The following is a 20,237-nucleotide window of genomic DNA, read 5'->3' as shown; positions in this document are numbered from 1 at the left end:
ATTTAATTTTTGTTTCATTTTTATGATGACAAATAATTTTCAAGTTTATTTCCTTTTTTTTTTTTTTTTAAATACAAAGCTAAACCACAAACAGGTACAAGACATTTTATCTCACATTGACACTCCTTCGGATCCTCCTCCAATTCGCTGACCACTGACCAGGCAAGTGTGGGATGGGGGGGGAAGACTTTCTTAGGTAGCACCGTCATGAGGCTGGGGGGGGTGTGGGCTGGGGGCTGGGGGGGCATCAAGGTTGAGGACAGGCTCTCACACCTGTCTCCATTCACATTTACCTGGGGCCAGGGGGCCGGGAGACTCCAGGTCACGGCACCAGAGCCCTGGCCCCTTGGACTGCAGGTTAACAAGAGTGAGATTCAGGCCCCTTGCGGGCGGGAGAAACTACCTATCCTCCTGCCATCAGTCAAGGTGAAAGCTTTACCCTTAGCCTTGATCCCTGGGCGCTGGACCTGCCCGCTCCCCTGCGGTGGGGGTCTGCACTTCAGGGCTTGGAGGCTCACCCTTTTTCGGTTCATGGCTGCACAGTCTGCATGTTTGCAGGAAGGGCAGACACCAGGTGGTCTGACAAACAAAAAGCCTGACAGCAGGTCTGGAACTTTCAACCCAGCAGAATCGGGTCAGGAGGGAGTGAGGGTGAGGATGTGGGGGATCGGATAAGTAATTTCTGGTCCCACTACAAAACTTTATTTTTGATTAGAATAGAATACCATCTCAAATCTCTTCTACAAAAAAAAACCAAAAAAAAAAAACTAAAACCAAAAAAAAAAAAAAAGGAAAAATCGCAGCCACTTCACTCACTTTAAGACCTATGTACATGTAAGTTGTTTTCTGTGGTTTTTTCGTGGGTTTTTTTTTGTCTTTTTTGTCTTTTTTTGATTTTTATTATTTTTGTAAAATAAATTCAGTGTTCACATTTCTATAAAGAATTACCCCAGTTCCAGGAAGCCCTGCTCCGGCAGGGCGAGCTAAGCATTGCCTTTCCCTGCCCACATCTCCTCTGATTATCCACCCTGATGCTTCCAGGTGCGCAGAAAAGCAGCAGCCTGTGGAAGAGGAAAGCGAGGCCCGGCCCGTGCTCATGGGCCACCGGGTCAGTAAGCTTTCGAGAAAGCAGAGGGGAAGACTAACTAACTGTGAAAGCTTTTAAAAAAATAGTCATACACTTCCATGTGCGCCTGTGGCGACGTCAGGAAAACAAGAGCTTGGGAACATCCCATCCAGGCCGGCTGCACTCGGACAGGACATGGGGGTGGAGGGTGGGGCGGGAAGAGTCCTGGCTCTTCAGCTGGACGCAGGCGCGGCGCCCAGCTTCCTAGTTCAGGTTCGACTCTTTCCTCTTAAACCTGTGCCGAGTCTCATGCACGGGAAGCACAAACGTTCGACTTGTATGCAAAAAAGGTACAAAAACAACTAGAATATAAAAGTTTTGGTAATATAAGGCCATCTGTTCAAGTCCACCTTGGAAACCTGTAACAGATATTTAAATACTACAGTGAAAAGGCATCTTAATATACTTTTTAAAAACATCTGAAGGAATCTGCTAAGATTAAGTGTGTAAAAAAAAAAAATCAATTCCCTTTGAGGGCACTTTGTCCATTGAAGAAGGTGGAGGAGGGGCAGGCGTTTAATGCTTCAGCCAGGGGTAGGCCTCGATGGAAGCCCTGCTTCGGTCCCCATAGTCGTACAGGAGCTCCTCCCCGGCCTCGATGTCGCGGGAGGCGATGAGGATGAGGTGCGGCACGCCGTCGATGTCGTGCAGTTTGGTTTGGCAGTTCCCACATTTACTGTGATTGATGAGTCTTCCCAGGCGATTTGTCTCTCTCGTTGCATCCACGCTGGGGGTGGGGGGGGAGGGCGACAGAGGGTTATTAAATTGATAAAGAGGCTTTTGAACCCAGTCAGAATCACACTCGCTCTCACCTCTGGTGGGGTGTCGATTAATGGCTGCAGTTTTGGGAAAGCAATTCGACTCACAAAAATGTCTTTTAAGAGCCAAGAGAGGCAGCGGGTGGGGTGTCTGAGGTAGGGGGTGAGAGAGGCTTTGTGGGGCCCGAGAGGCACCTGTGGAGTTCTGCACAATAAATAAATGAACAAACGCCAACCATCCCAGCTATGCGTGGGGCGGGGGCAAAGCGTGAATGGGAACTTCCTGTTCCTTCCGTTCAATTTTGCTGGGAACCTAAACCTGCCCTGTACAATAAAGTCTACTAAAAAAACCCCAAAAAACAAAAACAATCCACGACACTGGCCATACGGAGAAAGGCGCAGCGACTTCCAGAGCTGCTCTGGCCAAATTCCCCGACCGGGAGAGGCCCAGTGAGGCTCGAAGCAGTGACCAGTCTGCTTGTGCTCCTCGCTTGATGAGATGGCACCCAGAAGGGCTCCAATCCCAAATATTAAAAATGCAAAGGGGGGTGGGGAAGGGGAGCTGCTTGACAGCTTTGAAAAATGGCAGCAAGAACTAAATAGGAAGCCGGAGCAACAGGGAGAACCAGGGGCTCCCTGCGCCCCTGGCCCTGTGGCCTGTCCCTCTCTGCCGCTCACAGCAGTAGTGGACTTACCAGTAGGTTTTGCTCAGGTACTGAAAATAGTACATGTAGCAGCCGGTGGAGGGGTCTTGTGCATACAGAGCCTCCCGCTTCTTGGCGTCCGTGATCTCAATGAGGTCCCCGTGGTATTCCACCACAAACTCGCCCCGCGAGAACTGCTTAGTGGCGATCACGCCCCTGCCCTTGCCATCGATGAGGTCAATCTGTTGGGAGGTGATGAGAAAGAGGGTTGGTTCACACCGGCCGCCTTCCAGGGTGCCTGGGGCTTGCAGCACTTAACAGCTTTCCTGAGGCATGCCTTAGAATTCTCTCATTTTACGTGTATGGTTCAATGGGTGTGAAATGTATACAGCTGTACAACTGTCATCAGGATCTGTCACCCCCAACAAGTTCCCTTGTGCCCATTGGCATTATTACATTGGATCCTCATAAGAGATCTGATAAGTGCGTATTGCCCCATTTTACAGATGACAGAACAGAGGCTCAGAGAGCAGAGCTATGTCCAAGGTCACATGCCTGGGCAGTGGTGTAGCAGATTCAGTGCCATTCCCCAGGAAAACAGAGTTTAGGAAAAAACGTATATTTCTCCTTTTAAAAGTTTTCCCAGGCATCATGCTAAATGAAAGAGGCCAGACACAACAGGCTACCTATTGTATGATTCCGTTTGTAGGAAATGCCCAGAACAGGCAAATCCATGGAGACAGAAAGAAGACTGGTGGTTGGTTGCTAGGGGCTGGGGTGGAGGGAGTGGGGAGTGACTGCTGATGGGGGTGGGGTTTCCATTTGGGAGGAGGAAAACATTCTGGAACCAGACAGGGATGATGGTTGTACAACATTGTGAAGGCACTTAATGCCACTTATTTGTACACTGTAAAATCGTGTATTTTATGTTGTATGTGTTTTCCACAATTGAAAGTTTTGCCAGCATAACGTTTCACATACAGTCCTTCAGGAGACGTTGCCTTAACAATGGTTTTAGCATTTGGCCCCTAGGCAGCTAGCAGTCCGACTGGCCAGACCATTGAGGGGTTACCGCAGCACGAAGCGCTCTGACCTCGCTGCCTCGGCCTCCGCTGTGGGGCTGCTGCCCTTACCTTCATGCCTTCTTCCTTCCCGCTCTCGATCAATTCGTCTATTCTTTTCCTTTCTTCAGACTGAGAAGTGAAAACAAGAAGCACATCAGCATTCTCTCCCAGGCCATTCTGGACCCGCCTGGGGCACACCACAAGGTCACCCACAGTTGGCCTCCATGACATGGGTCCCCAAGGATGCCTGAGCCCCCAAACCTCCTGTCCTTTTCTCACTGCCCATCTGTTGTGGACAATTTGCCACCTGGGGTTCAAATGGACCAGGAGGGACACAGTGGTGCCCCAAGGTTGTGGCTATGTTGTGGCCCACGCTGTGTTTTAAAAAAATATGAAAATCACTGCCATCGACTATCAGGTCTCTGACTTCATGCAAAACCGACTGGGGCTGACTGGAGGCCGCACCATTAGACGGAGCACAAGGGCCTCTCACCCCAGAGCCAACACCGCCCTGGAGGGAAGCTGGAGAGGAGCAGACGCTCTCGCCTGTCCCTCAGGACCCCCTCCTGGTACTCCATCCCTGACCCTGGTGCCACTGTGGTAGGTGCACAGGGACCCGAAGGAAGCTATACAAAGACAGACCAGAAGCCCTGACCCAGCGAACTGGACAGCACACGTGGGAGCCGTGCGAACAGCAGAGCCCTCCACCTACAGCTGAGCTCAGACCCTTCTGCACAGAGGCCCCACGCAGGACACTGCTTCAGCCAGCAGCACCGGCCTGCAGCCCGCGTCACTCCGTCCACACGTGTTTATGGAACATCTGCAATATGTACTAGGGACGCAGTGGTGAGTAAGACCCGGTCTCTGCAACCTTAGAGGGATTTACGAGTGCTACGACAGACCCCACCAGACACTCGCAAACCCAACCCACTCCTCTCCATCCCCACCGCTGCCCTGCAGCCAAGCCATGCCTGTGCTGGCCGACACCTGCGGCCACCGCCTCGAGGGGCTCCTGGCCTCCACTCTGACCCCCACCCTCACTCTGCCCTCCACACAGCATCCAGAGGCATCTTTTAAAAATGTACATGAGATCATGTCATTTTCCTGCTTAACGCCTTCCAGGAAGTTGACCTGACAGTAATGTATCAGTGTTGGTTCCCTCGTGTGACAAAATGCAGCAGGGCACCCTAAGACGTTAAAGATGGTGAAAACTGGGGAAGGGTCTGTGGGAATACTGCATTGTGTTTCTCTGTAAATCTAAAATTATTCCAAGACAAACAGTTTATTTAAAGGAAAACAAAAGCCTTTCAGTAGCTTCCCACTGCTACTGGGATAAAATCCATTTCCGATGGCCTGTGAGGTTCTGCCTCTCTAGCCTCATCTGCTCCCACACTGGCTGGCTCTCAGGAGGCCAGGCTGTTCCAGCCTCAGGGCCTTTGCACTTACTGTTCCCCCTGCCTAGAGTACCCTTCCCCCAATCCATTTGCCGGGCTTTCCTCCTCCCTTCCTTCCAGTCTCGGCTCAAAAGGCACCTTCCTCAGAGAACTTTCCCTGATGACCCTGGCTAAAATAGCCTTAGCCTAGTCACACCATCAAATGACTAAGTTTTATTCAATTAATTTCAAAGTGCTATCCGAAATGATCTTGCTTTTTGGTTGTCTTCTTTTTTAAAAATGTTAAGTCATGCTGCTTGCATGAATATAAGTTTCCTAAGTACAGGGCCCTGGTCTTATTTCCTATAGAATCTCTTGGGCTTAGAACAGCGCCTGGCACATAGTAAGCCCTCAAAACAACAACAACAATCACACACACACACACACACACACCCACCCCACATTGAGTAATTCATTAATGATAACACGCAGGGACGAGTGAGAAGTACAGTGAGCTACATTAACGGTAGTAATCGTAGGAAAACTGGGGCAGGCGATGGGGGGGGCGGGTTCCTCCTGTGAGTGGAGGACACGGATGGCACAGAGAAGATGAGCTGAGGAAAGCTGGGACCGGCTAGATGCCCTGAAAGCAGAGCCATAGAGACTGAGTTTCATTTTGGAGGCTCGGGGGCTTGGGGCACGCAAACAACCAGCTGGACGCTTCCTAGAGAGAACTCTGGCAGCGGCCAACAGGGTCCTAGAGGCAGACTGAGCTGAGTGGGGTACACAGGGTCTGGAGGAGGGCGGTTCAGGGCATCTCTCCAAGGCCCAGTTCCCACCCTCCTGCCCTGGACCCAGACCCTGGACCCTGGAACCAGTCTGGCTACTCTGGCTTCAAACTCGATGACATGTCTGCCAGGCTTTTAATTTCAGTTTCATCCCTGGCTCCCCACACCCCTCTTATGCCCCGCCCACCTGGGCCCGGTATCTGCTGCCCAGAGGGCAGGCAGGTCAGGACTGACCTCACCCCTTAGATGAGGCCACGCTACCCTGCCCTTGAGCTTTACCTGTGCCATCAAGAGAAGACACCGCCTGGCCCAGTGTTCACTCAGCAGTGCCAACACAAACATGAGGGGCACAGCAGGGCTCCTTGCCCAGTGACAGAGCGGCTTTCTTGTGCCACAGCGGGCTTTGGTGAAGCAAGCAAATGTCTGTCCCCTTCCCCTCATCTGCTGCGAGACTCAGCAGACCTGCCTCATGGCCCATTGCAGCCTTCACTCCCCTACACAGAAAAGCCCTTATTTTTCTATTCAAAAGGCCAACTCTGCTGCCCCCATCCTGCAGCCCGAGGCCCGCCCTGTGTGGGCATGCTGCGGCTGGGAGGTGTCTGCTTCTGCGGCCTGGCACCGCCTCGGCCGCTGCAGTGCTGTCTTACAGTGACCTAGCACAGCCTCCCACTGCAGGCAAACATTTTATAACAGCTCCTGCTTGGCCGGAAGACATTGCCTTGCTAAGGAAGTAAAGCCAAAGCTCCTCTCATGGGCGAAAAAGGGACCCCTTATTACTATTATTTTTAATGAAGCCTCATCAATTCAAAGAAAAAAAAGAGCAAGAGAGAGAGAATACTAGATTACCAGATCTGTCTCTATAGATTTAACATAAAAATGGCTGAAGGACTATGTGTGCAGCCAAGAGCCCCACACCTCCCTGTGGGGGCGGCAATCCTGAGCACTGCTCCCCTGCTTTGAGGTTGCTTTGGGGGTGAGAGGGCAGAGGGGCTGCTGAGAGGCCCCTGAGTGGAGGCTGGAAGGGCTGCAGGGCCAGACCACACCCCAGGTTTCCTTCACAGAAAGGCAATAACCACACCTCACTGCATTAAATGTTGACTGATGGCTGCAGAGCTCAGCACTCTGCAAACAGTGGGCGGAGCCTTCCTGCCTATTTTTCACATGTGCCCAGGGACCACAGCTGGGTGGGAAGAGCAGAGAGGAGCCCCCGGAAGTCAGCCTACTGTGTGCCAGGCACAGTTCCACGTGTGCTATGTGCATTGAGGCATTTAATCCTCCCAACAACCCAAGATACTCATAATCCCATTTTGCAGAGAGGGCAGCCGAGGTCCAGAGTGGTCAAGTCGCTGGCCCAAGGTCATACAACCAGGAAGTGGCTCCCAAGCCACAGCTCTGTATCACCGAGACACAACGCGGGAACTTCTGGACAGCCGACAGACCCACCTCTGAAAGAACACGCGGCCTTCCCCACAGTCCCAGGCTCCCATGGCCCTGCCAACAAGCCTGGAAAAGCTGCCTTCAGCGTAACACCTGACTTTCCCTGCCACGCGCTCCAGGTTACGAGGCTCCTTCCCAGAGGCATCTTAACCAAGCCGTACGGTGACCTTGGGCATTATGATGATCTCCACGAGACCAAGGAGACTATCGAGGCCAGAGAGGCAAAGACTCGCCCCAAGACTGACACACAAGGCTCAGGTCGTGCATACCAAGCACTACCCATTGGGCCACCTGCCCCTCCAAGAGCTGGAACTAAAACCACGTGACCCTACCTGCAGTTCAGCTTTGCTCTTCCTGGAACTCCTTCGCACAGGGTAGAAATCGGTGAGTTTGCGATTCTGTTGCGTTTTTCCTTGAGCTCTGGGTGGGGAGGGAAGAGGAGAAAACAAGTATTAGCACTGAAATCACACTCGCACCCAGGAAGCATACAACTCCTTAGGGGGCGGCTCCTTGGAAATGATGTCACTTAAACACTAGTGTCCACTGCGGCCTGTGGTCACGGGGCCTCAGGGGGAGAGCGTCAGAGACAGGCTGCCGACTCTCGTTGGGAGGGGAGTGGTTCTCGAGAGTCTGCACCCATGCCAGCCTGAGATGCTGGCAGCTAATGGTGTCACTGCTGGTGACTCAAGGCGTCTGAGCCTTAGTGAGAGAAGGTGGCCCGCTTAGCCCTAACCAGCCTCCCTGGGGTCACAAAACCCGAACTGCTCTGCGTGCCGAGATTCCAAGAGGCACTTACTTTTTCCGAGGGGGCTGTTTGCCCTTGACGGGCTTTTTCACGGCCTGCTTGGCAATGGCTGCATTGGGAGAATCACAAGACGAGGTCGGAGTTTTTGGAGGTTCTGAGGCTTCAGATTTTTGGTTTGGAAAAGGTGCCAGGGGGCCTCTCCTGACGTCTTTGATCTTCAGTTCCTCAGGCGTCATGGTGCTTCGTATTGCATTCCCAGTGTTTCTTTTCTCTGGAGGCAGAGGGTACAAAAAGACAGAGGTTTATTCCAGACGCTCTGTCTCCCAATTTCTAGACCGTCGTCAGCTGTGTCCTAAGACAGGCTTGGAGAGGAGAGAGGATCACGAGGGTGTTAGCAGCAGTGCCCTCAGCCTAGCAAGCCCGGTGCCCGCCAGCAGCTCTTGTGGGGGAAGCATCTGGCCTTCCTTTTTGACCCAGACACTGGGCAGAGCTTTTGGCCTTCTGTGGTCGTTCTTTTTTTTTCCCAGCTTCATTGAGCTCTAATTGACAAAACAGCAAGATATTTAAAGTGTACCTAATGATGATTTGATACGTGTATACACTGTGAAAGGATTCCTCCCGCCTGGTTAATGAACACAGCGGTCCCCTGCATCAGAGACCTTGAAGCAGAAGCATCACAGAGAACAATACTGGCACGAGCGTTCGGTCAGTAGCTTTCAGGAATTGGGCTGCAGACCCCAGGAAAAAAGCTCAATTCCTAAAGAGTGGGCCAGCGGTGATGGACAGGCATAGGTAGTAACCCTAACCTCTGCCCCAGGAACAGGGCCACCGCCCGGCGTTCACAGAGGTTCTCAGCACGGTGCCTGGACGTTGGTCAGTACGGTATGAGGGACCTCGAAATGATTTGTTACTCAACACAGTTGTGGAACGCTGGTGTTGAGCTAGTCACTTTTTTTAAAAAAATGATTTACTTTTAAAAAATAAGTAAATAATACATTGCTGGTGGGAATGTAAAATGGTGCAGTCACTTTGGAAAAGAGTCTGGCAGTTCTTCAAAAAGTTAAGCATAGAGTTACCATATGACCCAGCAATTCTACTCCTAGGCTTCTATTAAAAGAATTAAAAACATATGTCTACATAAAAACCTGTATATGAATGTAGCAGCTTATTCCGAATAGCCAAAAAGTGGAAACAACCCAGATGTCCATCAATTGATGGATGGCTAAATAAAATGTGGAATATTATTTAGTCACAGAAAGGAATGAAGTACTAACACATGCTACAACATGAATGAATCTCGAAAATACGATGCTGAAAGAGGCCAAACACAATTGTTTGATTCCATTTATAGGAAATGTCCAGAATAGGCAAATCCATAGAGACAGAAAGTAGATTAGTGGTTGCCTGGGGCTGCAGGAAAGGAGGAATGCGGAGTGACTGCTAATGGGGACGGGGTTTCTCTTAGGGGTGAGGAAATGTCCTGGAATTAGACACTGGTGATGGTTGCATCCATCTGTGAATATACTAAAAACCAGTGAATTGTACACTTTAAAATGGTAAACTTTATGATACGTAAATTATATCTCAATAAACAAAAGAGAAAAAAAATAAAGACATTAAAACCCATCCAGGGCATGGGGGTAGCCAGATGGCTCAGTTGGTTAGAACTCGAGCTCTGAACAACAGGGTTGCTGGTTCGATTCCCACATGGGCCAGTGAGCTGCGCCCTCCACAACTAGACTGAAGGACAACGATTTGGAGCTGATGGGCCCTGGAGAAATGCACTGTTCTCAATATTCCCCAATAAAACTAAAACAAATAAAATAAAACAAAAACAAACAAACAAACCCATCCAGGGCGTTCTCACTCCCTTACAAGCCTCCTTGAGCGGAACCAGAGGGAGAGAAGGCCGGCGGTCGTGCATATCCTAGGAGTGTGTGGAGCTCGTGAACATCAGCTGACACACCAGTCTGCTCCAAGGCAGAAAAAGGTGGCGAATCAAGGACAAGAGCCTGCCCTTGGGGTCTCCTCCAAAGTGTATCTGTCCCAAAATTCTCATCATTGCCATTTAGTAACACTACAAGCCAAACAAGCTAGCTTGTGCCTCGTGTCATTTAGAACCATTTACATTCCACCCCAGTCCGGAAGGGATGTGAGACTGGCTGACCACCATGTAGAGGACACCCCTCCCCCGGCGTGGCAGGTGTTATCCTAAGTGCTGCCAATCAGGGAGGACCAGGCCGGGATACTCACAGTCCAGCAAAGGAAGGGCTGATGGTATGGACATTTCACAGCCCTTTTGCACCCATGCTTTAAGTGACCTTAGTTAAAGCATGCGTGCGATGTAGGACTCCTCTCTTTCCCACTTTACAGACAGGAGAAGTGAGGCTCAAAAAAGAGGAGCAACCTGCCCAAGCTTCCTCCATGTAAATGGCAGAGTGAGGGTTAGAACCTAAGTAATTTGAAGACCGACACAAGAGCATTGCCCTGTACACTGGGGAGAATCAAGCCGGGGCTGGCTCCTGCCCCTGGGTTCTGGGCTTGCCCGCCCGTTCTCAGATCTGGCCCCAGAGGCTGGGCTAACCCATCGCTTATGGCATTCTCTGTTAATGAATACAAGGCTTCCTTGTATGGAGCTGCTGGTGGCCAGTTCTGCTTCTTTAGGACAAGTTTTATTAGAAGGGAGCATGGTGAATGAGGAGAGCTCACACTCCCCACTGTAGCTTGAAAAAGGAATATTTGGATTAGAGCAAGATTTCTAGGAGGTTTCAGCTTGCTTTGCAGGGCCAGATATTATTTTCACTAACCATGTATTTTCTTGTTCGATATTTTAACTCCAAATCTCACTGCGGATTATGCTGCTTTAGAGAGTAGTTCTGAACACTTGAGTGGAAAGAAACTTTAGAAATGAGGTCAAGGCGAGCTCATAAAAGGGAAGGAAGTCAGTTCCTGGCATTCACACAACACAGTTAGGACTGCAAGCGCCTGGTCTGTATAACCTAGGCTCATAATTTCTGCACTTCTGGCACCTGTGAGCCTCTTTAACTGCAAATCAGGTGCATTATTTTTGCAACTTGGCAAGACAACCAAGCTTGAAGGACATGCCAACTATTGTGAAAGCAGGAAAACCTGTTAGACCAACAGGGCACACGCCCTGGGACAGGCCACTCTTCCCCCCCATGTCTGTTTCTCAGCAGCAAGACAGAACAGGGCTCCTTCCGAACTTCGGTGTGGAAAAGCTGGATAAAAACTTAATGTGTGTGCATAATTATGGAGGGGAGAGGCGTCTGCCTCCCTAGCGGCTGTGGTCAGAACAGGGCTATTTCAGAGACTTACCTTCCCGTTTCCTGTAGATTCCGGCTAATGGCTTCCCCTGGCATTTGACTTCGTGATGTGCAACTGAGTTCTCTTCCTGAAGGGGGGAACGTATTCCAGAGCATTTGTTCGGGCTCATGTAGGTATAGATCTTTGATTGCCCGGTAAACACGTTCTCCTAAAACGACAAATGCATATTCTGAAAGAGGCTTGAAGAAGAAGATGATCCCATAGCATTTCACAAAACCAATGTCATCATCTCTCAAAAAAAGCAGGACGTCCAGGGGGTGCCAGCCCCAGTAGAGCAGTGGAAGGTTCTGAATCTCGCAGGTCCAAGTCAGATGTTTCCTGAACACATGTGGTCTCTAACTCTGGTCACTAAGGGGACATCTGGCCAGCAGGAGAACCAGCTGTACACAAAGGTCTATATAAGAAGACAACCTACCAGTAGCAGGGAGGTCAGAATGACCCAGGGTAAACAAATGCAGAATTTGAAGGGCTGGCCTTTGTGCAGGAACTTAACCCCCCTGGCAGGAGCTGGAGGGACTCTAGCACAGAAACAGGCCGCAGGGAACCTGATGAACCACTTCTAGGTCCTGAGTCAGCTGGCAGGACTTGTCATTACTGCCTGAGCCTTCTGTGTGCCCAAGCCTGGCCCCTTTCAAACCAATGCAGCCCAGCAGCCTCTCGGGACTGCAGACTGGACTGCGGTTGGGGGAAATCTCTCTCCGGGTGGGGCGGGGAGTGGAGAGCTAATGAAAGCAGGGCCCAATGCCAGCACATTTCGGGTGGTCACTCAATTGCAAACGGCATGTTGGCGTTAACAGGAGGGTGGGCAGGCTGGTGGGGCGGTCAGGGTCACTGCTGGTGTCTCTGGGTGTGGGACCGCTGCTCTGAGTAAGCACAGACAAGAGGGCTTCCCCGGAAACACTGCGAGGGCCCTTCTGCCTGTTGAGCTATTAAACACCAAGTCAGGGAGACCAGTGACCGCTCTGAGGGACCCGGGCAGGCCCCGCACACCCTGGGAAGGCAGCCACCGCCGTGGTAGCCAGGTCTCGGGGTGTGGAAATGCCATAAAGGCACAAACTTTTCCGAGGTCACACATCGCCAGGGTCATGGCGGAGCAAGTGTGGACGCCACTCCCAGGCAGGCAGCAGAAAAGGAAACTGCCAGGCCGGGCGCCCCGCCCGCATCCCTGCCCCAGGGCGGCGCGGGGGGCCTCGGGGCGAGCCCACGTGCTCGCGGCGCGGGGCCGGCGGGGCGCGCCGGGTGAGTGCGGGGAGGGTGCCTGCTTACCCCGTCGGTGCGGGGCCTCCCCGGGCCCCTCCGCTCCACCATCTCCGGGCCCGGGGCCGTCGCTGCCACCGCCGCCGCCGCCGCCGCCGCCTCCACCGCGCGGGGCTTGGACATCTTCCTGCCTGGAGAGGGGGACCCGGGGAAGCGGGGGAGGGGGCGCTCAGGGCGCGGCGGGGCGGGGAGCGGGGCCGCCCGGGCCGGGCGCCGCAGCGGCGCTTCCCACCGCAGCCATGTTCCGAGGGCCCGGTGGCGATGGGTCGCCCGCGCCGCCGGGAGGCAGGGGCCGGCCTGCCGGGCCGGGCCGCGGCCCGCGTCGCCCTCCCACCGCCCGGCCCGGCCGGGCCCCGCGCGCCGCCCGTCCCCCGCGCGGCCGGGCCCGACACACCCACCTGCAGCCCCGCCAGGCCCATGGCGGCGCGCCCCGCGCCCTCGCCGCCGCCGCCGCGGCCCGGCCACCACCTCTGCCGCTGCCGCTGCTGCTGCTGCTGCCGCCGCCACCAGCGCCGCCGCGGCGCCCCGGGGAAGGGCCGGCGGCGCCCCACGGCGCCCCCTTCCCCCATGGCCTGCGAGGCAGCGCCCGGCACTCGCGCGCCGCGGCAGCCACGGCCGGCCCGGGACCGAGGACGCAGGGGAGGAGGCGCTGGCGGCGCGTCCTCCGCGGCCCGCCCGCTCACCGCCGCCGCCCACCGTCCGGCTCCCGGCTTGCGGGGGGGCGGGGGGGATGGCAGGGGCGGTGCTGCGAGGCTCCTCCGGAGGGAGGGAGGCTGGGCGGGCCGCGCCGCCGCGACGAATCCCGACTCGGGCGCGCCCCCTCGCGCGCGTCCTCAGCCACTCGCCGAGGAAGGGGTGGGAAACATGATAATGACAGCCCGGGCTGTCCGCCCGCCAGGCTCCTTCCTTCTCTCGCTGGCTCACGGATATTTTGGGAGACCCGTCTGTGCCAGGCGCAATGAGTAGCGGTGTGCCCGAGCCTCTGCTCATGGAGCGTTTTTATGGGCATTTAATCCTCCCCACTCCCCACAGCCCATGGGGGGTGGGGGTGGGGGCAGGTCCGCTGGCAATCCTGTTTAAAATGAGGCAACTGAAGCTCAAGGGAGGTGAAGGGGCTTGCCCAAGACCACAGAACTAGAAAGTGATAAACCCAGGTGGCCTGCGCTTGACCGGTACAGGCCTTGGGGAAGTAGAGCTAAGGTTATAATGGGAAGTTTGCTGGGTGCTTCTCTTGCGTACGTCATCTCATTCAACCTCACAACACCCCTAGGAAGGTAGACATTATTATTATCTCTTCTCCACAGATGAGCAAACTGAGGCTCAGAGAAGTGAGGTGGTTGGCTAAGTTCTCAGAACTAGAAACGGATTCCCAGGCAACTGACCCCCGAGTCTACACTCCCAGCCACTATGCTTTTCCGCCAGTTACAGATGAGGAAATTATAGTTGGGAGGAGCAAATGGTGTTGCAGAAACGTTTACCAAGTCACCAGCGGCTCCTATCCCACCCCCATGAGAAAATGTCCCAGGTAAGCAGGGGTTCCAGGCGCTCTGGTGTTTTGTCTGGCATCGTTCACTGCCCTGTGTCACTGCACTGTAGCCATTAGGGTTTGAGGGCTCAAGGCCAAAAAGGAGCTGTATTTGTGCAAAGTCAGATGCAAACAAGACACCTCAGGGCATCTGGGCCCTGCTGCTCGGGTCATGGCCTGGGAGCAAGGATCGGGTTTCTCTCCCCGCATCAGTCCCAGACGCGCTTTGTGTTCAAGTCACTTTCTCAGTCTAGGCCTCAGCGTCCTCATGGGTAAAAACCATGAACCTTGAATTCCATAATCCACCCAGGGCATGTTCCAACACCCCAGATAAACAAATGGCTATCACTTTAAGTAGCTGCCTGCCCTTTGGACGGATAAGACTCAGTAGGATTAAATGGCAGGACACTGCTGAGGACGAAGCCTCCCAAATCAGCTCAGCTTTAGCATCCTTCATTCAGGGCACCCCTCGCAACTCTGCCACTCCCAACCACGAACTCTGCCCACTGGAATACCAAGAGGCTATGCCTAGCGTGAAAGAGGATTCTAAAGTGACACTCTGACACCCCGGTGAAGCCATTTGAAACAGTGTCTGCAGGGCAGAGAAGGTTGGCAGTTTGTTGCCAAACTCTCATGGGAATCATGGTTTGGGAGCAGGAAGCAGCTGCTCAGATCATCTTATCGACTTCACATACTATTTTAACCCCTGCCCCCCACACATGTACTCATGGCCATAGCATTCTCTATTTTAGTCAAGTGCAGAGGATACATTAAAATCCAAGTCTAGTACCCACTCCCACTCCTCTCAACGCTGCAGCTCTAGTATCCAGAAGATGTAACACAAATCGTTCAGTATAAGTTTCAAAACAGTCTTCCCTTTCTCTGTACAGGAGGTGTTCATATATATATATAATAAATACACCCATTAGCAGAAATAAACTCAGTGTTGCCCAGGATCTCACAGAAATAGAATTAAACAGCAAACTACTAATAGTTAACCCTTATTGAATGTTTACTATGTGGTAGGCCCTGCAATAATACACTATTAAATTTAACCATCCCAACCGTTTATGGAAAGGTACTATTCCTATTTTACAGACATACAAATTGAAGCTCAGGGGATATAAACCACTTGCCTAAAGGTTACACGACTAAGATACTGATGGAGCCAGGATCTGAACCCAATTCTGCTATATATAAGGGTACTTTACCATAAAGAATGTATATCGCTTGCCTTGAACTCAGACAGGTCTTAATTTTCTCTGTGGGTTGGGTTATGAAGCTCTTTAGCTTGAAGTTCACTATACCTCATTGCTTAATCAGAATCTGGGTAAGTCTTGTCCCAAAAGACCCTAAAGGGATGCTGGGAGAATTAATGATGCAATTGGGTACAGGGCCTGAAAACAAAAGGGCTCGATAAATATTTGCTAAATGAATCCTTATTTTATTCATTATAACTGCCGTAGGGAGAACACTACATTAAGGCAAATTGCTACTAAAATGTAATGCCTTGGAATTCTGAGAAAAATTCTAAGACCTCAATTTATTATTTTAAAAATAATAATTCTACTCAACTGTCATGCTCAAATTTATGCCTGAAGGAGACAGCATCTGGAAATGACCAGCAGTTGCAAATTTCTTTGCTGCATAACGAGGGTCCTACTGTCCTGAGAGGAAACTAAGTGCGCAAAGAAGGACTTCGGGCACGGACACTGCCTCCCGCGGCTGTACTATCCCACCCAAGCCGTCTCCGATGGGCATGAGTCCTGACCAGCTACGGGACGAAGGGCCCCGGGGAGATGCCAGGGGACCCGTCTCACCCCAAGGTGGGCCAACGGGGCCCGGTCTCTGCCCAGGCGGCGCAGAGCTGACTCGGCGTGTGGAGGGAAGGCAGGCGCCTGCCGCGGTGTCCACTCCGACGCGCTCCCCATGGATGTGGGTTACCGATCTACGCCCTCGCCTCGAGGTCACCTCCTTTCCCAACCAGAGAGCCCGAAGCGGGCGAAGCCTCATCCTCCCCACTCCTTGCATCAATAACAACCATTCCCCGGAGGTGCCGTGCGCTTTAGTTTCCAAAGAGCTTTGACATATGGATCCTCTGGAGAGGCAGGCCAGCTGGTGCGCACACTACGGGAGTGGAAACCCAGGCAAGGGAGTGGGAGGGGCTTCTGGGGGATTTGGGAGCGGGGAGGGTGCGGGGCGGGGAAGGTTCCGCAGCATCCCCCACCCCTGTCCCCGCGCTCAGTCGGAGCAGCCAGCAGGAGGGCGCCTCCTCGCCGCCGCTCCCGCCACCCCAATCCTCTTTTCAGCGTGACCCAACACCCCAGCCACCCAGGCGCTGGCCACCTGGGCAAATACCTCTAGCCATGGCCCTGGTCTGTCACCGCCTAGGATCTCCCGGGAAACGCAGCTTTCGAAAAAAGTTGCAACGACTGTAGCCAACTGCTCCACAGAGCTCCGGCTGCTGCCCTGATTGGCGCCGCAGCCCGCCTCTCCCCAGGCCGCAGGCCATGATAGGCGAACTCGGGAGGGAAAACCCGCCCTTCTCCCCGCCTCCCAGGTGGGGGCGGGGCGAGTGGCCACACTTTCAGCAGACGCTTTCGGGACAGGTCCCCGCGGAGGAGGTGAGAGGGGGGTTTAAATTTTACCGTTTCCCTGCGCTGATTGGTTGCGGTGGAAGGACACCCGCACTGCCATTGGTAGGCCCCGAACTCCGCCCCCTCCCGGTACTGAAGCTCCGCCTCAGGTGGTTTAGTCTGGCGGCTGGAGTCCCCGGCTCAGAGTGGACCAGTTTTGGGACTTCCGGTTTTTCTCCAATTTGATGGGAACCCAAGCTTTGACCTTCGACCTCCCCTTACGACCTGGGATTTCCTGCAGTTTGGCATCTCCAGCACCTTGACCCTCCATCAGTTTAATCCATTCACTCCTCGGTTTGAAAGGTTTATTGAAAGAATCTGTTATTCCAGTATTCAAAACCGGCTGACATAGTGCCTACCATCTGAGTCACTGGGTAAACCTCCCAGAACTTCTGAGATCCTAAGCCCAACATACCCACCCACTTTACAGATGGGGAAACAGAGAACCAGAGGGAACAGGCAACTTACTTGCTGTCCACGGTCACCCAGCAATTTAATTGCAGGGCCTGGGTCAGTTTGTTGTGGGGTTTTTTTCCCCCTATTCTGCCATCTTGGAAATACCTGGGTCAGTCTTTTGACTGTTAGTCCACTAGATGATTACCTTAACCCCAGGGAAACAGCCCTGCAGTGTTCCCCACCCAGGGGAGCTGCCATCAGTATGGTCTGTCGGATGTACTGGATATTCTTTGCTTTAAACGCAAGGAAGGTGTCCTGTTACAGCTCTTCCCTGGGGGCCCCTCCTGGGGATGTAGGCAGATGTCACTCATTCATTCTCTCTCTTTGGTCCCCAAAAAGGTTTTGGAGACCCCACTATTGGCCTAGGACCCTGCTACTGCAACAGAAAAGTACAAAAGCAAAATAAGGTAATGTACATAGAAGCACTGGGAAAAGTGCAACTTACTATGGCCGTGACATATCATTTCAGCTCTTTGGCCCTCAACTTCTCCAGCTGTCAAATGATTTTGGAGTTGGGCTGAGATCTCCTCCAAGGTTCCTTCCAGCTTTTAGAGAAAGATCTGCTTTCTCTAAAATTCATGAATTCAACATTTGTTGAGCTGCACGTATATACCTGGCATTATCTGATCCCCCAAGGGTAATACAGTGCCAAGTGAGACACATCCTTCCCTATATTTTTAAGGGAAGAAACAAGTAAGAAACCACTGTTTGAAAGATAACATAAAATAGTGATTAATGCTATGAGTAAAACAAAAATGGGAAATTTTACAGAGCATGAGTGGGGAGAACGTTGCTTCTTTAGATGGGTGAAGTCAGAGAAACTCATTGAGTTGGTGGTTTTAAGTTAAACCCTAAATATGTGTAACATCCATGGGAAAAGGTACTATAGGTAGAGGGCATAGCAAGTGCAAATGCCTGGAGATGGAAATGAGCGTGAGTGCTTGGGAAAGAAAAAACAAAACTGAATGTAACTGGAATTGAGTATACGATTTGGAGAGTGGAGGGGTTAGGCTGGAAAGTTAGACAGGGGCTAGATCACGTAGGCCCTCATAGGCTATGCTGCTCTCTCTGCTCCAAATCTACTTTTCTCTGCCCTGCTCTGTGGTATCGGGCTCCTTCGTCAGCTACTGTTAGGTTGTGTCAAGAAGAGAGGATACAGGGAGACTGGAAGGCAGGGATGAGGGACTGGCTCATGCTTGTTTGCTTGTTATTTCTATCAGGGTCTCCTAAGTAACGCCATTTTGCTCTCGCAGGACACTTGGTTCAGCGTCCAGGTTCTATCCACACTCCCAGAACCAGCCTCCATGTGCTGTCTCAGAAGGACCAGCTGCAGCCCCTCCTCAGGGATCTGAGGCCTAGCTTTGCAGGGTCCCCTCCCTTAAGCTGTTGAAATGCCAGTACTGATGTGATCGTGACCCTTTCTCAGAATCATAAGAACCAGCTCTCCCAGGCTCCTCTGATTCTTCTAGTTCTGATAATCCCAACTTGTTCTTTGTTATTTTCTCAGTATTGCCTTTTTGCTTTGTCAGTCCTTCGCCACCTGTTTGATGAATTTCCTGTTTTAAATTGTTTTCCTGACAGGACCCTGACTGACACAAAGGCCACAGTAAGGATTTAAGACTTTTATTCCAAGTCTAATGGGAAGCCACTACCTGGTGTGAAGCAAAGGACATATTGGTAGATCTGAAAGGTAATTCGTTGCAAATAGTTACATAAATTACAATAATCTGGAGACTTGGAATTGTGACATGTTTCTGGAATGTCTGTTTAATGATTCCCATTTTCCTAAGATGGCCACATCACGTGGATGAAATGACACCAGTGCTAAAAGAAAGGTGACTTTCCTTACTCTAGCGTTATCTTTGTTTGTATTTGCTGTAGGTTTTTGCTGTTGTTAAATATTTCACATCATCATCTGTTCTTGTAAGGTTCTACCAAATGCAACATGTGTATCCTAAAGTTCTACAGTCAGTGGCCACCACAATCTATTAACTGCATCCTATTCTTTAAGTTTTATACGTATTTGCCCCATTATATGAATGTTAGTATGGAGATACACACACACACACACACACACACACACACACACACACACACACACGGGGCGGGGGGAGGTGCCAAAAACATGTATACACATTTTAAGAGATGTTACCTATGCTCAAGCAGTAGTTCACTATACTCATAAGTATCTGGACACTTATGATAACTTTGAGCACCTCTTATAATTGCAGAAGTCAAACGTGACTTGTATTCATCTTTTGTTATCAGTATATATTGAGTATTACAATTAATTGTTTTTTCCTTTCTTAAAATGTCTATACATTTTTTTGGCACCCTTTGTATGTATGTATGTGTGTGTGTATCTATACATATATATACACATATATATGCATATATATATATATACACATATATATGCATATATATATATATATATATATATATATATATATATATATATACCCAATATATGTAATATATTTGGAACTCAAATATGTGAGAGTAAAAAAATACTCTCTACCTCATAGGCTTGTTATAATTAAATGAGAGAATCAATATAAAGCATATGAAGATACAGGAATTTGAAATGGTAGCCATTTAGCAATAAATAAAGTTACAAACTTGCATCTCAGTGAATTGCTGTGATTTGGAGTTGTTAATACTTCCCATTCTTTTCTTTGGTGTCCTCAGAGGGAGACCAAAATTTGTCTATTAAGTAGCTTTTCAACAGAGGTTTCTATGGTCAGGCTCCTTGTTATTGAAAGTGGAAGAATGAACACAAGAATGGTACCTAGAGTGTAAAATTTGGCATCAGATGATACAGAGCCAGTGGTTATTTGCTTGCTGAGCCTTTTTCTCATCTGTTAAATGGGTGTAGCTTATTTTCTCCCCATAGTCTCCCTTTAAAAAAAGGATTTATAAACTAATTTTTCAACTGATTGGGGATTCCTTCATGTTTTAAAAATTATCATTTTATTGAAAAAGCACGTTGAAAATGTATAACTTGATGAGCAAGGATAGTTTTTTTGTTGGTTTTCAAAGTCAGTTTAAAGACGGTTTAGCAGCAAAGCTCAAGCTGTTCA

At 51.1% G+C, this 20,237-nt stretch overlaps 1 protein-coding gene and 1 long non-coding RNA gene across 4 annotated transcripts; one reads left to right on the top strand and one right to left on the bottom strand.

The window, feature by feature from the left end:
• Positions 1-6: 6 nt before the first annotated feature.
• On the bottom strand, positions 7-16,576 carry KMT5A (lysine methyltransferase 5A). Of its 3 annotated transcripts, none has more exons than XM_074321690.2 (8): positions 16,421-16,576; positions 12,547-12,668; positions 11,272-11,428; positions 7,987-8,206; positions 7,523-7,610; positions 3,662-3,721; positions 2,580-2,770; positions 7-1,853 (listed from the first exon to the last, which is right to left on the bottom strand). In XM_074321690.2, exons 1-8 carry the CDS (start codon positions 16,428-16,430, stop codon positions 1,643-1,645), a joined length of 1,059 nt encoding a protein of 352 aa, XP_074177791.1. In that variant the 5' UTR covers positions 16,431-16,576; the 3' UTR covers positions 7-1,642. The 3 variants fall into 3 exon arrangements, with proteins under 3 accessions (XP_074177791.1, XP_074177793.2, XP_074177790.1); XM_074321692.2 differs by lacking the exon at positions 16,421-16,576 and adding an exon at positions 12,936-15,608; XM_074321689.2 differs by lacking the exons at positions 12,547-12,668; positions 16,421-16,576 and adding an exon at positions 12,936-13,243.
• LOC141569244 (uncharacterized) lies at positions 16,074-19,243 on the top strand. The gene is made up of 3 exons (XR_012492743.2): positions 16,074-16,180; positions 17,494-17,561; positions 18,736-19,243. It is a non-coding gene; the product is annotated as an uncharacterized LOC141569244 (long non-coding RNA).
• Positions 19,244-20,237: the final 994 nt, after the last annotated feature.

This window comes from Rhinolophus sinicus, chromosome 9 (assembly GCF_057876585.1).
Source record: "Rhinolophus sinicus isolate RSI-liver-muscle chromosome 9, RSI-T2T, whole genome shotgun sequence".
NCBI lineage: Eukaryota > Metazoa > Chordata > Mammalia > Chiroptera > Rhinolophidae > Rhinolophus > Rhinolophus sinicus.
The sequence above is the reverse complement of the archived record's forward strand: the minus strand, read 5'-3'. Positions and strand labels throughout refer to the sequence as shown.

Excerpts from the sequence above, each read along its gene's own strand:
- KMT5A (XM_074321692.2), bottom strand. The coding sequence starts at position 13,527 with ATGAGCAGAGGCTCGGGCACACCGCTACTCATTGCGCCTGGCACAGAC. Across the intron at positions 11,429-12,546 it reads GGAGGCCCCGCACCGACGGG|GAGAACGTGTTTACCGGGCA; the intron begins GTAAGCAGGCAC and ends TTGTCGTTTTAG. Across the intron at positions 7,611-7,986 it reads AAACAGCCCCCTCGGAAAAA|AGCTCAAGGAAAAACGCAAC; the intron begins GTAAGTGCCTCT and ends CTCCCCACCCAG.